The sequence below is a fragment of the Glandiceps talaboti genome, chromosome 21, assembly GCF_964340395.1.
Source record: "Glandiceps talaboti chromosome 21, keGlaTala1.1, whole genome shotgun sequence".
Classification (NCBI taxonomy): Eukaryota; Metazoa; Hemichordata; class Enteropneusta; family Spengelidae; genus Glandiceps; species Glandiceps talaboti.
This window is the reverse complement of record NC_135569.1, coordinates 6687458-6706630: the sequence shown is the minus strand read 5'-3', so window position 1 is coordinate 6706630 and position 19173 is coordinate 6687458. Positions and strand designations below refer to the sequence as shown.

Sequence of the window (19173 nt, the reverse complement as noted above, 5' to 3'; positions counted from 1 at the left end):
TACTGTAGTACAAAAGAGTGTTGCCACTTGTTCTTTTTTCCATGAGAGCAATATTCAGCTGTTCAAATGTACTGAGGTAGGAACTTGACGAGTTGGCAAAAGTTAGACTATGTATACATTAACAGACTATATGATAGGTAAGGCTCTAAGTGCTACTGTGGTGTACCCGGGAAGGGGGATGGGGGTGGGGGTACATTCTACACCACTTACTGGGTATACGTATATGTGCTGCCCTTTGGGGTGGGGGTTTTCAACGTTTGGTCTAAAATGGGTACAGTATTTTTTAGAGATAAGTAGTCTAAAATGGGGTCCACTTTACACAATTTTCAATTTTGTTTGGTCTAAAATGAGGTCGTGGAAGGATCCACATAATAAATTCTTGACAAGTTTGAAATTTTCGGGAATTTTCCCTCGGAATTTCTTCCCGCCGTTAATTCGCTGGTTGACATTTTTATATTGGTGATTTTGTGTTTTGGTCTACAATGGGATCTTCTAAAAATTTGAATGATCTAAAATTAGGGTATTGGTTTTTGGTCAAATGGGTCTAAAATGGGGTCTGGGATTGACAACATTGGCCACACACCTCTACCAGACCCGGCCAGTGGTATCCCCATCCCCCCCCCCCCCCCCCCCCCCCCCAGGAGGGGGTGGTGTACTAAGGGTATTTGAATGAGTGCTTGTGGTGTTCTCTGCGGCCATTGCCTTTGAAAGGACAGCAGAAAACATAGCAATCATGAGTGCAAATACCCCTATATACCCACACTGGGTTCTGTTATGCATTACTTTAACATGTGTTTATCCGAAACCACAAACTTTACGAAAGCTATACCTGTATGTTCACTTGATTCCATTCAAGAATTGCGCTCTCATAGGTATACAGATATGCAATAACATTTCCGGTATTGCACTGCTGTGCAAATATCAGAAGTATACATCAGTCATGCATCAATGCAAAGCACTGGTACATGCATGTACACTACATGTAGTTCCTATATGGTATCATTACGATTTACACCTTCACTCACAGACTGGTTTAGTTAAAGACTGCGTTGGCATCCAGACTACATGTACACATACATAAGTAATAAAAGACGAGTGCGAATTGGGGGGGACTCTTGGAGTAATGACTCGAAAAGTCGGGGACGATTACTCACACGGAGCCCGCAGGTGCTAAGTTTGCCGGGCCTCGGTGACTCTGGGATAGCCTGTGGACTGACTGGGAAAGCCTTGACAGTTCCACAGCAACGTGATATAGAGCGTGCAACATAGCCCTGTCACGTAGTCCCAAACCAGAATGGATCTCTGTAGCATTTGTGTTTGTTTGTTTGTATTTGTCTGCATAACAGAAAATCACTGGGAGGAATTCCCAGCACAAAAATTTATAAAAAAAATAAAAAATAAAAAATAAAATTTACAATCCATGACCCACAGTGATACCTGTCATCATGAAGCCATATTCAAATTTGTATGTTTGATAACACTTACTTCCTGGTTGATGGTATCGTTTGGCATAAGGCACACCAAAATAACGTTTGGCAGTATCCAGAAACTTTAGCCGTAGGGACCACATCTTCTCTGGTTCCAATTTGGCTGCCATCTCCCTCTCCTTCATCAACTGCTCTATCCGGTACTCTTGCTGCAAAAAATACAGAAATAATACAAATTATTCGATGGCTCTAAATATAAGACACAATTTAAAGCTGCAATAGCAGTAACTGGACTATATTATTTAAAAAAAAAAAAATTTCACCCACCCCTAATATTTTGCAGAACAGTGCCCTCTATGGCAAGAATATGCAAGTGTCTTGACTGTCGATGTCATCTACAAGCAATGATGCTTGTTCATGAACAGAGTATTTCTTTCATGATGGAAGTTATTCATAGGAGAGGGGAAGGGTTTTAGATGAGAAGCAATGCCAAATGTGTAGAGAAGCTTGGAAGTTGGAAAGGGCGGTTTGTTATCAGGAATTCAATAAAAAGAAGATAGAGAGGAGGAAAAGGAGAGGCTAAGAAACATGGAGATGATTTTTTTTTTTTACTTTCAAGAAAAAACACAAGTTGATCGACCGAACCATATTTGCTATGAAAAAGTAATGAGAAACAGAAAACAAATTAGTGTCACCCTTTTACATGTAAATTATCTACAACTACATGAAAATTGTGTATAAGCTTTGAAAGAGAGCATTCTGTGCTTGGCTGAGCAACGGCTGCAAGCAGAGAGAAACCCTGACTGACTTCTTTCCTGTGTATAACCCCCTTGAGGTGGTGTCAGTTGGGGTTAATAAAACTTTGATTAGTTGGTCTCTACGGGTTTTTACACTGTAAACGGTCTTTGCGACAATCAAAAGTGAAGCGGTTACTTGATATGGATTGACCACTTGTTTGTTAAGACTCTTTAGCTGTAAGATAAATCTATAGTACTGTTTTAGGATAACCTATCGTGCTATCTGTTTATGTACTCAATACAGGATAGACAAACTTTGACCACACTACATCCGATAATCCTTTTGCCAAAAACAATTAACATCTTAATCCATGTCTGCATTTGGACAATTAAAGACTCAATCAGTTACTCACCTAGCAATTTTGATCTACACTCATTGTTATTTACATACAGGGTCAGTGTGCCCTCTAAGCCAATTTGACATACCACTGACACACATAATTTCTAGTGATGCACCAAAATTTGGTGTTTCCCTATCTCTTACTATGAGGTGACTCACAAGAAATGCCAGTTTTTCTCATTTTGACTCACAACAACAAAATGTGGTTGTCATTAGAGGAGGGTACACTGTTCAGGATAGAGAAATTTTGACCACATTTTGTTTGATTGTTTTTCGTCAAAAACATGAATCATAATTGTCATGTTTACATGATTTGTAACATACAAATGTACACATATTTACTATGGAACTGACTCACTGAGTCACAGATTTACAGTGTATAAGCTGAAAACATATTTTACAATTGAATGATAATATCATACTGTGACACCCCCTAGCATGGACCTATAATAGCACAACAATTAACAACCCCATATAACTTCAACTCCCTAGGAAGCATACAACCCATTGTAGCCTCTGTCAGTGCATTGCTATTGAATTAAAAATGACATGGTGCCAATCGTAACAATGCGCGCATTCATGTAATTTCGTGTTCATTATGAAAAGGTTGCATGCTCATTTCCATACTGGTATGTAATAATGTTTCAGTGCACATATTAATATATCTGCATGTATTGCTGCAAATAATCACTGATACATATTTAACGATATAAAGTATACCATGCATGAGCCAAGTTGAACGAAAAATATGGAATGTATACTTTGGTCGTTATACGTCATGAAAACATGTATCTATGTCATGACAACATGTGTCTACATCACTGGTTCTGCTGTGTTCGATATATCAGTCAAAATGTTCAAAATTACCATTACTTTCCCTGATTTTCTTTAATATTACTGGCGCTGATATAATTATGTCATTCACCAATATTTTTCTTCATTCAGCTGGAAAATATTCATGACCTAAGGGGTTGTCACTACTCATCGCTAAAGCCCCTTAGGTCACTTGTATTTTTCTTGGCTGAACGAAGAAAAATATTGGGGAATGATATCTAAATACATTTCGGATAGGAAGACATGGCAAATTAGTCATGATAGTGATTTGATAAAGTTGTACGAAATAATAGTATACATATAGCATGTAGTATGAAAAAATAGTTTTTTTACAAAATGTAGTTCATATAGGGTATTTATACAGCCATGCATACCAGGTTCTGAGTAAACAAACAGTTTGCTGCATGTATTCCTACATTGTAATTTGACTGCAGGACTGAAAATGTTGCGCATTTAGTAGTCCTATTATCTGCCATTAAAGATACAAGTATAACTGATTCCTCCATCCCTGGATGTCGTTACCAGGGGCGATGGAATGCTTTAGCACATAGCAGTATACTGCTAACATCAGGAATAGGGTATCTAGATTGAAATAACCACAGGTTGTAGGTATCGTGCCTTTAAGGGGCTTAGTTAGTTGATTTTCCCATTCCAAGATGCACTGAGTCAGATGTTGCTTATGTTGTTGTTACATTTAGGCTTGGTTTGTCTTTATTACATGTGAAATAACATTTTTATTGTGTGAGACGACGTTGCTTGGTTTATTTTTATTACATTTTAAATTACATTTTCATTGTGCGAGACGACGTTGCTATAATGTTACATTTCTGTGTTTTGTCTTTATTACATTTTAAATTACATTTTCATTGCGTGAGACGACGTTGCTATGTTACATTTTTGTGTTTTGTCTTTATTACATTTTAAATTACATTTTCATGGCGTGAGACAATGTTGCTATAATTTTGTTACATTTATGAGTTTTGTCTTAATTACATTATAAATTACATTTTTATCATGAAATGCTGGAAAGTCATGTTGACCTCTCTAATTGCGAAGGATTTTATTTTTAAAAAAGTCATACACATTTACAGAGAAAAAAAAAGGTATAGCGTTATTTAAACTATTATTAATTTATGTCACATATTCGTCACGAATAAAGTACACATATTTACAGTCAACACATTAATTTTACAGTATAAACTGCCATACATGTACATGTATTTAGATTTTCCATAAAGAGTCCACATGCATGTATTTATATACAGTCAATAGATTTACAGTATAAATTGTCATATTTAGATTTGTCATAAAAAAAAGTGTCCACACTCAACAGAAATACAACATACAACTGTCCACATATTTAACTAACTTATTGGCCTGAGGAGATGAAAAGTAAAGATCACGCCATGCTTTTTACAACTTAATTTGAATAACCAGCACCGATCTATCGTTCGTGGAGTACAACTTTACTATGTCATAAAATATGACACACATGATTGATGACCACCATTATACATCCGTTACATGTATCTCATATTTTACGCATTACAGAAAAATGAACTACGGAAACTACATGACGACTGTGAGGCAAGACGCTATACATTTCAATTCAGGAGGTGATATATCACTTGATAAGTATACATGGAACAGTGTCTGAAATGTACATTTTCCTCCGGGCAATACCATTTCCTTTGGTGGCATTGCACTTTTTTCATTTCATGGAAACCCAAGTATCAGTGGTTGCCATGTTAAATGTTGTTTATGCAATGATGTTTGAACTCTACATTAGTTCTTCCAGGCAATATCACTTCTTCACATGGCATTGTCTCTTTGTATTTCACGAAAAGTACTGAGTGTGTCCTAGCTTTAATGAAAGATAATGGAGTTGTGGGTCAAAATGGCACAATATTAGGTTTTTATGTGAGTTGATCACCACATAGGGCAAAGAACACCAAATTTTGATAATCCTGCTTTTCACAACTTGCAGTTTTTTACGTACAAATAAAAAAAAAAAAACAGGTACAGAGAGGATCAAAGAACAGATAGACTGCTGAGTATAGTAATGTACCAATTTTATTGACAGTAAAAATACCTTTATCACAACAGGGTGAAGACAATATAAAAATTTTGCACAGTGTCAAATGGCTGAATCACCCAGACGCTTTTATACGTAGATGTGTTCGGACATGTTATGTGTTCACTCCACTAAATGAAAGTTCACTGTACAGGAGTTCGTTGGTACACAGTGAAACACTAAAACATATGCTATCAAAATAAAAGTACATGTATTATATGTGCTAAAGAGACCTAGTAAATTATTCAATATGGTACCAATACTTATAAAGAATGTAGAAAGACTACCAAAGTTGTCAAACGCATGATTGCATCGAAAAAAGGAACTCAATTACAGAGTAAAGACATGCGAAGTGACAAGAAAACAAAACGTTTTCTTTGCACCGAGGCGTTCTTTTTTCGCCTCTCTTTATCGATGCAGTGGACCATGACAATAAACCAACGTATATATCATTAGTTTGCATTCAAGAAAACCGCCTAAAATCCATACAATGTAAACTTGATTATGACAGAACACTAGTTTTAAAAAAAACAACGTTGGTCTTCATCTGGATGTCTATGCACATCAATGACAATAGTTGTGACCCCGAACAGAAGCCGCCTTTAGTTATGCATATTGTGTGTACTAAGCTATCTATTCAGGGAGAGCAACCAACTGCTACTTGGTTGAATTTCAACCAGGCTCCGTAAATAGACATTTGAACTGGTATCTATTGTATTACCATCTGCAGCTGTCAGGGCAGAACAATACAGGCTATCAGTCATGTTTGATAAACCACACCCATGTCATTTATCGGGTTATTTTGGTCAGCTTTTCAAGTGGTCTGTAGGCTGGTAATTGGACAGCCAACGCTAGTTAAGTCACCTTAGTAGGCTGTACAGTGTAGAGTCATTCACCTATTATGAGTACATGGTTTGGGTTACCGTGCTTACTAACTAAAAGAGATTGAAAATAAGCAGGCATTGTCTGTGAAAATTTACAAAACAAATTTCACAGATTGTCTGTGAAAAGTTTAATCTATACATCTCATAGACTGTGAAAATTTATATTCACAAATTTCACACGTGAAAATTTACCAGACCTACAAATTTCAGAGATTGTCTGTGAAAAGATTATCTACACAATTCATAGATAATTGTGGAAATTTATATCTACATGTACTAAATTCACAGATTGTCTGTGAAAATTTACATCATTCTACAAATTTCAACGATTGCCTGTGAAAATTTTATCTACAAATTTCATAGATTGGGAAAATTTACATTCTGCAAATTTCAAACCCTGGGTTATGATGGCTTCTGAAATGTTTGCAAACAAGCAGATTTTTATTTTTTGAAAATTTACTCAAATTTCTCCGTTTTGGTTATAACGATTCCTAAAATGAATGAAAATAAGCTTGCATTGTCTGTCAACATTTTTACACTCTAGTAGCAAATTTCACAGATTGTGAAAGTTTATATCTACAAATTTTCATAGTCTGTTCCGGAAAATTGGCATTTGGGTTTATGATATCTGAGAGGATTGAAAGATGAGCTGGCATTGTCTGTGGAAAAATTTTACATCAACAAATCTAGATTATATGTGAAAATTTACCTCTAATAATTTGACAGATTATGCAGGAAGATTTGCATCTAAAATTACAGATGTCACAGTTTTGGTTAGATTGTCATTGAAGTTATTTTTAATTCAAGTCAAACTGAAAAAAAAAGAGGACATTTGTCCGGTAATATTTTCCAATCAAATTGTGGGTTAGTATATTTATACCAAACTGAAATTTGTAGATGTAAATTTTCACAGACAGTGCCAGCCTATTTCCAATACTTTCAGGAATCATCATACCTGTAAACAAAGGTATGGGTAAAAAAAAAAACAGCGAAATATTTGTGTATTCTTTATATGACCTTCATGGTGTACTAGCCAGCCGACTCCAACATTGCATGAACAATGGAAGTTTGTAGATTAAGGTTTCCCAGTCATTTTATGCTTAGTCATTTTATGAGAACAATACACACAAAATCACGGCAAATTGTATGGAAAACTATGCCAGTTTACTCGTTTTCCCAAGTGTCTGCTACGGACTTTATGATGGTATAACATCCAACCCACTTCAACATTGCACAAACAATGAAATTGTGGTAGATTGGGGTGTCCCAGTCATTTTATGAGGACAACATGATGGCAAATTGTATGGGAAACCATGATGCCAATTTTATCCGTTTTTCCACTTTCTGTTACTGAGGGTTCCCAACCTTTAGCAAAAAACACTACAAAAATGATGTCCTGCGATGACACCAACCTGTATGTTGTACACAATATGGGTGATACATTCCAGTACTGTTATTTCTGCATTCAAGGTTTCCAAACTATTTTTATACACAATCAAACCAAACATTTTTTTTCTGAACTCAATCAACAAACAACAAGCTTATCACACTTTTTCATTATCACTCCCTCACAGTGACCACCTGTTTCATTCAGATCAACTCTACGAAATTCAATGTACACCCCTCACAACATAATACAGTAGTACAAAGTTTGAACATGTCGACCCAAATGAAGCGTATATATATATAAAGGCATATAATGATAACCCGAACATCAATATTGACATTATAAAATGGTCCTAATTCGGTTTTCATTGAGTGAACCACAGAGAGTTTTGCCAGCCCAAGGTGAGCAGTATTCTTGTATTAATAAGTTGGCTCCCTGGGTGGGTCGCCATTTCGTTGTTCAATCAACAACAGGGTACCCATTCAGCTAATACACTGCCTCAAGGCTATTGCAACAAACAGCTACTATATGTATTGATACGTACATGCACCCAGCTACCTCAGGTAATTACATTTTTGTCCCATGAGGAAACAACCGCTCCAACAATTTTTAGAAGAAAAAAAACTAAAAGAACATTGTGCTGTTAACTTCACAACAACCCTTACCTATCAAATACAACCTAAAACTTTTATAACACACAAAAAAAATAAAATAAATTTCCCAAAAAATAACGACAATGTTACAAATTTGAGATAAAATATGAATTATGAATTTACCATTTGCAAAATAATATTTGTCATAATATTTCATATATTCTCATTAAATTTTTTGTTTTTGTTTCTTTGTTTGCGTGTTTTTACAAAAAATCTTATCATTTACAGTGGTTAAAAAATAAAATTTCATACAAATTATTAAATTTTCCGACAACCTTAATTTGTGAAAATATATCATGGTGACACTAAGGTATAACTTTATGGACTAAGTATTACTTCCGTTCCATATTGAAATATTATATTGAACTTTTAAATATTTTGACTTAAGTCTAAAAAAAATAGCTTTTTCAAGAAATTCACTAGATAAATGTATTTAAAAGTGATATGATGACATAATTTTTTGATTACTACTAAAATTTGAAAAACAAGTATGTTCTTCTAAGTTTCCATGATTCTTCATCTTAACATCTGTCTCACACTGTGTGTATTACGCACCTCGGAAATAAACTCTTTATAATAAACTTTCACTGTTACTTTGTTCAAGAATATTGCAGCTCAGTCTCAGTCAAACCGAAGAAAAAAAATCAGGGGGTCACCATACAAATTTTTGAAGTAGAAGTCAAATTGATATCAAAATTTTAGTCATTTTAGAGTCCAATATGGCTGCCATTTTAGAATCCAATATGGCTGCCATTTTAGAATCCAATATGGCTGCCATTTGAATCCAATATGGCTGCCAATAGTGTCAACCCCTATGGGAAAATAAAAGATTATCAATTTCTTTGAAAACAAGACATTTAACCCTCAAATTTCTTTTATCATTTTTAAAGATCCAGGACAAAGCTTTCATATGACAAAGTCTGGAAAGAATGGGAAAACTATGATTTTCTGGGAAATTTGTCCTCGAGGTGCATTGTAGCATAATTAATTTGCATATCATGCAGTTTGTTTTGTACACGGAGTTCATAGCTGGAATTGGGGCCTTAGTAACAGAAATATCTCTTTTAAAATATACATGTATGAAAAGTAGCAAAATGAAATTCATTATTACTTAGAGTTCTATAATAGTAATAAACTATTATCTACCTGGGAGATAAGAAAGCTAATCACTAAGTCTTTTATTTTGGCTGGTATTATATGGTACAAAAATTCCATTTTTCTGTTAAGACCAGATTTTCAAAACCTTGCCAAGGTATACAGTCCAGACACAATGCTATATGCATGAGTGGATGACATTACTAATTGTCCATTCCTTTAAGGTTAAAGACAAAAAGGCAGCTGTCTCCCATTATAAATCTGATATTAAATGCCATTAGAGTATTGGACACGACAGATTCAGTCAAAGAAAGCTATGCCCCGAGGCATTTTAAGATAGAGCGGTTGTTGAAAATACTGTTAGGCCTGTCATGGAACCATTTCACTTCACTACAAGTCAATAATAATCGTACTACACTGCACAAACGTGTACAAAATGCTGTAGGCGTCAAGTCATTCCAGGTTACTCACGATATTGGGTAAATTGACTCCACAAACATATGTACTGGGAGAGATGTATCAATGTATGCAATGATATACAACTTGTATGTATCGGTATATAGTATAGTCACAATGTTGTGTTTACTACAACACATCATGTGTTGGGGCTGGCAAAGTCATCACCATTTGTTGGTGACAATAATTGCATTCTACACAAACTTGCATACGTGCACGTTGCTGTAGCAGTGTAGGACAAGCCAAGCCATTCCAATTCAGTCAAAATATCGTCTAAAGTTAAAAACATATACTGGGTACATGTATCATCATATGTTAGTGCTACAGTCACAATGTTACAAGTTCACCACACATGTGTTTGGGTCTTGTGAAGAAATCAAAATTGGTTGGTGATATGTTGATCTATACACAAATATGCACATTGTCGTAGCCAGAGTCAAGTCATTCCAAGTCAGTCATGGATACTGCACATATTTATTCTGCAAACATAGAAACTGGGGTACATGTATCGTGTCTATAAGTATATGACTGTATGTATGTATGTATGTATGTATGTCTGCATGTATGCATGTATGTATGTATGTATGCATGTATACATGTATGTATGTATGTATGTATGTATGTATGTATGTATGTATGTATGTCTGCATGTATGCATGTATGTATGTATGCATGTATACATGTATGTATGTATGTATGTATGTGTGTATGTATGTATGTATGTATGCATGCAGTGTTGCATTTATCACACAAGTATGGGGGCTGGTAAAGTCATCAAAGCTGGTTGGTGACAATATTGCATTCTTAATCTTATTCATGGTATTGCCATAGGAATTTCTTCAATTCTCATATTCACGCAGAAATGGAAACCAGATTTTGAATAAAAAATCTTTCCATACTTTCGGCTAGCATATCAAAAACAAAACGATAAAGAAAACGTTTTCGCCAAATCAACTTTAAGTTTTTTGTCTCTTCAGAATTTCTTTATCATAATTGTGTTCACTTTTTTCCTGTAGTTAATTTACATCATGTCAACTATCGTAACAGTAAACCTACGAGTCTGAACCAAGTGACAAATCAGTCAATTTCATTTTCTTGATTTTTGAAAAAAAAACTCGTCAATTTTTCACATGAATGAATGTGCCTTAATACCTAGAAGGCAGACAACTTCACAATTTGGTTCATTTTGTGAAGTCATACTACATACGGTCGATAAATTGCTTGTGTAAGTTTATTAGGGCACACATCACAGCTGCTGTGTCTTCAAAAAAGCTCAGTTGTCTTCAGAAATATTTGCTGCGACTATGATGTTGTCGGGGGCAACGCCTTTATATCACTTAAAGCCACAACATGTTGAATGTAAATTTTCCGGATACATGTCCTGTCTTAAAATTTTAATACTTGCAGCAAAGGATGACATAAAAAAAAGCCTCAGGATATTTTTATTAGCCTGGTATTAAATTTGTTTTAAACGCAACAGTAATCTTTAACAGTAACGTCTCCTGTCTAATACCTGTTTCACAGGTCAACGTACTATTGAAAAGAGTTTCATTTCAGTGAAGACAGGATGAAACTATCTTATTTTGAAAAGTTGCTGTTTGATTTTGATATGGCATTGCTAAGGTAAGGATGTCAAGATTCACTAACTAACTAACTCACTTACTCATCCACTAATCAACTCACTCACTCACTGACTCACTCAAATGCCCGCTTGCGTTTTCACTGACTCAATCACATGCTAGCTTGTGTTTTCACTGACTCACTCACATGCTCACTTGCTTTCACTCACCCACGCCTTACTCATGCACCCACTCCTTACTAACTCACCTATTCACTCACATGCTCAATTGTGTTTTCCCTTGCTCACTCATTCCCTCACTCACTCATCTACTCACATGCTTTTTCACATACTTACTCGCATACTAGCTCTTTCACTCACTCCTTGCTCACTCACTCACTGACTTACTCACTCACTCATTCACATGCTTCTTCACTCATTCTTAACTCATTCCGCCACTAAATTAACTACTTAATGATTGCTCACTCACTCACTCACTCACTCACTCATTTACTATAAAATCATCCATGAATACTGACTTGCTAACTCACTCACTCTCTCACTTACAAAACTTGCCTTATCATTTTCATTCCTAATTTTTATTCATCTCAACTCATACAACATTTTAATAATAACTTCAAAAGTGACAAGAAGATTGAAATACTGATGAAATCTGGTGCCAAGACATTTTGGTCTATCACTAATATAAAAGTCTACTATTAAATACAAAATGTAATATTCAGTCAAATTAATCCACAAAATTATTATCACACAGGTGGACTTCCTGTGTTGTTTTCATAGAAAATATTCTGATAAGGTGAACAGATGACATATGCAGTAACTGCATCTATGATTAGAAGTTAAAAAAGTCATCATTTAATCTGAAAATAGATATTTTTTTCATCTTTTTATTTTTTCATTGTTTTTGTTTCCTTCACCTTTTTATCTATGCACACATTTTTTGGCAGCTGGAAAGACGCTGCAACAGTGAGTTTGAATTCAAGTCTGGAGACTGAGGATTTTCAGTGACTGACCCAAACCTTAGGGTGAGTGTTTTTACATTCCCAATGGAAAGGTTATATCACTTGGCCGTATCTCACTCATTCACAAGATGAGTGTAAACTTGGGATGAGTCGTAGAGTACTGACTCCAATAGTGCGGGACGATTACGAACACCGAGCCTGTGGGTCTATGTTGTTGGGCATGGATGACTATAGGAGAGTCTGTGGACTGACTGGGAAAGTCTTGACACTTTCACAGTGATGTGATATGGTGTGTATAAAGCTCTGTACTGACGTAATCGCAACAATGGATTTCTGAAGCATTGTTTGGCTGTGTCTAATATGTGTGTATTTGCATAAAAGGAAAATCACTGAGAGCAATTCCAAGCACAAATTTATTTTTTTCAAAAAAAAAATTATCAAAAAGAAGATACAGCAAACATCATATTTTGACATTTCGTTTTCCAGTATTTCTTTCCTTCCTGAGAGAAATCAACTTTCGATAAGAATTTTCCTATTCTATTTCAAAAAAAAGTTGCTTACAAGCAATAACACGAAACCTGAGAGGAATCAATTTTAATAAATTTTTACATTTTATTTCAGGTAAATGTAATGAAACGAAACCCTAGAGAAATTAATTTTCAACAAAATTTGTTTACATTTTATTCAAATTGATTTATAAAAATATAAGTGAAAGTTGATTTCGTGCAAAGAAATGAAACCCTAGAGAAGTTACTTTTTAACACAATTTTTTTGAATTTCATTTCAAGTCAAGGAAAGTTGATTCCTTGCACGACAAGTGATTTCTCTTTCAATTGGGGGGAAAAAAGTCTTAAAAGGACTGGCTCCACAATACTGAATTTTGTAGTCTGTTAATGTCTGAGCTCAAGTGTATGACACATTCAGTGGGGTTAGAAACCGTCGTAATGAGAGATACACAGAAATACTTTAAAGGGTGTGCAGCAGGAAATGAAGTTACTTAAACAGAAGAGTGGAAAATGTCCATCTCGTGTCTTTAAAGAAGAAAAAGTGAATGCACTCTAATTTAGTAAAAACTCTCTCAAGTACACGAGTGGCATTCACTCTTGCCAATTATGTTTTGCGTGGATTGTAGAGCCTGATGGTTACAGATTGTGTCAAGTGTTATGTCTAGGAATGGTGTCTAAGATTGATAGGTGTCACTGTCAGTAATGAATGACCTGCTAGCAGTTGGTATTCATTTTCACAACCTGTTAAGGTTCGTGTACAAAGGTGTTGTTTAATACACGCAAGTAGCCATCTTGGATTTTTCGCCTTGAGTGTATGGCTTTTCCATTTTTTTCATTTCTATTGTAAATGTAGTCTTTTTGAAAGTCAAATTTTAACACAAATTATCTAATATGTATCATTTCTTAGAATCCAATCTAAAATGAACTGCAGATCAATAAAAAATTATAGGAAAAAATGAATTTCATTGACTTTTTGATGTAATTAAGCCATCATCGTAAACCACAGCCTCTTTTACGGCACCGTCCAAGACGCACTGCTAATAGGTCTCGTTATTTCGCAGTGTCGCAGAAGAAATAACAGCTCTGGTTTGCAAGAATGGAATTAAGGGAGCTGGCACTTTACAACTATCAATAGAGATATACATTTTCACTACAGTTGCCTAGTTAGGAAGACTTATAGTTACTGGGTCAAGCTGTTGACAAACACTGAAGTGTGCAGTTGAAAATTTCAGGTAATAATTTTCAAGTTTGTGTCTTGAGCAAAAGTTTAATTTGACACTAGCCTAAAGAAGACTTTTCAGTAAAGGACAAGCAAAAAAAAATTTACAACTTTTTCAAATAATTTGTTCTTACTATATTTTCAGTAACTTTGTATCTATATGTAAAACAATAAAGTGTTGAGAATAGACCTCTCAAATCTTTGCGAGTTTGGCATCACCCGGTACCCGACAGCCATATAGTTACACCATAGTGAAAAAATTAATGTCGTTTTTGTCGGAGTCGACATCATGTATTACCATGATATAAATTTGAACTTTGACCATAAATAATCAATCTAATTGTAATGGTAATCATGACCTCTGACCTATTATAGTGGTCTAAATTAACCTTTAACCTTACAGCATAGTAGTGTTTGAGCTACATTCATCTGCAACATTTATTACAGGTAGACGCCACCGTAAACTGGAGCCCGTAAACCACATAATACCCTGCATCATCACAGTCTGGGTCATGCCATTATATCATAGTTTCTTGACCTCTGACAGATTCTAGGAATTGTAGCAGTTAAGCATGCTTCATCCCTTTTTCAGTCTGAACTTCAAGAAAGCTCTGGAAAACTTAGTTCCTCATTTGTCCGCCGCATCAAGTTTCTTGAACGTCGTGTATTCCGTATTGTGGAGAGTTAGGGGTTCCATTCATCACTGATTCCTTGACATTTAGCATTGAATCCCTTCAGGCTTCGTATACTATTTAAACACGGTTGCCTTGGCAACAGAGTCAACCTCCAAGTTTACTTTAGGCAAAACAGAAGTGGATTTTGTCTTTATTTGGATGTACGGTGTTTTTTTTGGAATAAAGTGGATGACGTTACTCTCGACAACTATTTTAAATTGTCAAGTCAAATTTGCCTCACAGCTGTTCCCAACTAGCTTAGTATACAAGATAATTTGCCTGTTCCAATCCTACAATTTACAAACACATTTATTTTGATTTAGAGACTGCATTTTCTTAAATTCTTTTGTGCACTTCGGATAGCTACTTTCATATCCAACTGAGCATGCTCAGATGCTCGAAGGTTTCACGTTTGTAGTTGTGGTAATTATATCTAATCTGGGTTATTGGAAGGCTTATATAATATAAGCTTATAACTGTATGGGTGTAGTAAACCAAAATTAGATTTGCAGTTGCGGTAATACCTAATCTGGGGTGATTGGAAGGATAGCCCTCCTGTAAGGGTCTGGGTAACCAAGACTAGATTATTTGTTGTTGTGGTAATACCTAATCTGGGGTGATTAGAAGGATAGCCTTCCTGTAAGGGTCTGGGTAACCAAGACTAGATTATTTGTAGTTGTGGTAATACCTAATCTAGGGTGATTGGAAGGATAGCCCTCCTGCAAGGATCTGGGTAACCCAAGACCAGATAATTTTCGTTTATAACTAGAGGGTTTGACCATGTTTATCGATAGGAACGGGAAGGTACCACATTACCCATAATGCATCATTCTAGGTGGCACATTTAAGGACCATCATGCACCTGAAACCAGGATGTCCATAAATGAGTAGACAGTAGACAGAAGCAATATTTCTATTAGCTTTGAGTTAAACTGATCTAGCCATGCTTTGTAGTCAGGACAATCTTTTTTAGAAACTCTATAAAAATACAGAAGTTTGTGACAATAAGGTATGGCTACATTAAATAAATGCTGCAGTTCCTACTATATAGATGGAAGGGGGGGGGGGTTCATACAGTTCCTATTTTATAGGTGGAAAGGGGGGGGGTTCATACAGTTCCTATTATATACAGGTAGGTAGAAAGGGGGGGGTTCATAAAGTTCCTATTATATATCAGTAGGTGGAGGGGTGTTCATACAGTTTCTATTATATAGGTGGAAAGGGGTGTTCATAGTTTCCATTATGATAAGTGGAAAGGGGGTTCATACAGTTCCTATTATATAGGTGGAAGGGGGGGGGTGGTTCATACATTCCCTATAGGCGTGTGTGTGTGTTGTTGTTGTTTTTTTGGGGGGGGAGTTCATACACCACTACTAGTATTCAGTTTCAAGATTGATACATCAAAAGTACAATATTACGTGGTACTATTTTGCTAACATTTTGAGGAAACAATGTTTTTGGTTGTATTTTAAATACTGGTTGTCACTGACATTTGCATAATTTTGTTTCTATAACTACATACTATATAAATTTAGATTAGGCAGGAGTAAACTACACTTTTTTTTATCTGTCGTTAGAATGTTAGAGTACAGTACCATGTCAAATTGTGACTAATTTGATTCAGGTACTCATTGCCCAGAGAATTAGCAATGTCATTTACAATTTTGCTGAGACAGATAGTCAAGTATCTAGGCTATGGTATTTGTAATGACTTTCAACCTTCCGAGCAAAATGTTTTACAATTTGAAGGCTGAGCCTAGCACACATCAGGTGTGTGCATCAGATAGTCTTTTGACTTTTCAAGTACCAATCTTTGAAACTGAACATTTTCAATACAATTGTACTGCCCATACACACAGCATTCATTTACATACATATGGTAAAATTAATCATGAACAGCAACATACAATTTAGAAAATGTAGAAGGCTTTTATTTCATAAAAGAAACCGTGCTCAAAGAAAATTACCTAGTTCAACTAACAAACACTTCATATGCAACGCAAAATGAAGGTTTCTATAGAAAGAGAATTTTTCTTTGCTGCAGACCTTAAATAAAAGTAACCATTAGCAATTTTGGTCTGTTGTGTAGTTATATATGGTAAATTACATTTTGATGTTGTACTTGCAAAGTCAAGGCCTAAGTCACGCATATATGTAGGTTGCGTTTTCCATATATACCATGACCGTGCAAATCATTGTTCAATACTGTACAGTAAACGCTCACTAAAAGTCCAAGTAAGAGCAAGTTGAAATATTATTCTCTCTCTCTCTCTCTCTCTCTCTCTCTCTCTCTCTCTCTCTCTCTCTCTCTCTCTCTCTCTCTCTCTCTCTCTCTCTCTCTCTCTCTCTCTCTCTCTCTCTCTCTCTCTCTCTCTCTCTCTCTCTCTCTCTCTCTCTCTCTCTCTCTCTCTCTCTCTCTCTCATTATAATTTTTTCTTATTTCTGACCCATGGTTATACTTTCATTTTTTGTTGATGTATACCGTATACATGTATAGTGAATTTGTTACCCCCAAGACTTGACTACCTGGCTTGACTTTCTTTTGATAGAACTGTCAAGCCAGTATGTTGAGCCAGACTAGAACTGGCGAGTCAATATGTTGAGCCAGACAGCCAAGTCTCGCTCTCAGTCAATTGTTGATGTACATTGTACATATTATATTATTATAATAGTAAATTTGCTACCCTTGAGAATTTTGATGTCTGGCTTGTCTGTCGTTCACCAGAACTGCCGAGCGAGTTTATTGATCCAGATAACCAAGTCTCTGCCGTTCATCATTTGTCAGTGTATATATAATAAAATTGTTACCCCTGATGAGCATTGAATGCCTGGCTTGATTACTGTCTACTAGAACTGTCCAGCCAATACTTCAGAACCAAAAAGTCTCCTGGTAACAAATATACTCTATACACTGACAAAAGATGAAATGGTCCTAAAGATCTATTCATATAGAGTTTATATATGGACTTTAAACCAGTGAATAAAGTTACTAATTCCGCACTAGAAAAGGATTGAAACATTTCCAATGATGGTTTGGTATATTTTTCAAACCAGCAATATTTTATGATAGACAGTGAAAGATTACAACTACTTGCGTGTGCACAAAAATCAAATCTCAGTATCAGTTCCCCATTTCTGTTTTGGTTTGTTTTCCAAGCTGTTACTATGACAATTGCGACTTTAGTGAAGGCTTTAACTATATTTTGATATACAAATCATTAAGAAAAAACAAGGCTGAAATTGAGAGTTGATTCCCAGGGCATGTACTATGACCCCCTGAAAGGGTCCAACTGATTGGAAATTTCATAATTTTCTTTACCTCAATATGCTTTCTTATCATAATCCTTAATACGGGTAACAGATGTTATTTTTTTCATTACTTTTTTCCATTATTGCAACCATGCAAACACAATGATACTGATCACGTAATCCTAGCCTAAGACTTGATGTAAAGAGGCCATGAAAATATGGGTTACAGCAGGTTATATGTGTGGTCACTATATTAAAACTGACTTCAAGAATGGTGTACTTCAGACACAAATTTCATTGAAAAGCAAAAATCTTAAAATCTCTCAAAACCATATCATTTGAAAGTTTGCTCCTGGTCCTTTTGAAATAGTCAAAGAAATTTTAGGGTTCATCATTTTTTTTCTCAAGAAATTCAACAATCTTTTATTTTGCCGTAGAGTTTCATAACGCAGTATTCAGCGGCCATTTTGGATTCTAAAATGAGTTAAACTCAAAACTATTTTGACTACCACCTTCAAAAATTTGCAAAATGACCCTGTTTTTTCTCTCTTTGGAATGAGAATGAGTCGTAGTTTTCTTGAATAAAGTAACAGGAATTTATAGTTTAAGACTTTTATTTCTGAGACACATTCTCAGAATTGAACAATTTTTCCTTCAGTTATGCCTGGATTTACACACCGGCAAAATAAGCTTCAAGCATCCAGGTTCATTTCTGTCATTTCCTACCTGTACATGTCAATTTCAAATAAGATTAATCAATACAAACACAAACACAAACACAAACATAGACATAGAAACTTTCTTTATTATCAAAAAAACAAACAAAAAGAGCAAACACGAGTCACTGATCTTTTCATGTAACTGTACTCAATAATGTACAACGTTAGTCATACAGCAAATAACAATGGATGAATTTTGCTGAAAATTTATTTTTGCTGAATACATTTTCCACTAAAATATTCAACTTTGTTCAACAAAATGTTTACCCTAGCTGTGACTTTTGACCCCATAACAAAGAAAAGGTTTGTTTGATGGGG

The 19173-nt window shown here is 35.3% G+C and overlaps 1 protein-coding gene across 1 annotated transcript in view; it reads right to left on the bottom strand.

Annotated features, from left to right (window-relative positions):
• LOC144451779 (uncharacterized) overlaps window positions 1–19173 on the bottom strand; it is a 118707-nt gene that overhangs the window by 36695 nt on the left and 62839 nt on the right. The window contains exon 2 of the mRNA XM_078142682.1: window positions 1486–1636. Coding sequence (XP_077998808.1) covers window positions 1486–1636 — 151 coding nt within the window. The remainder of the gene's footprint in view (window positions 1–1485; window positions 1637–19173) is intronic.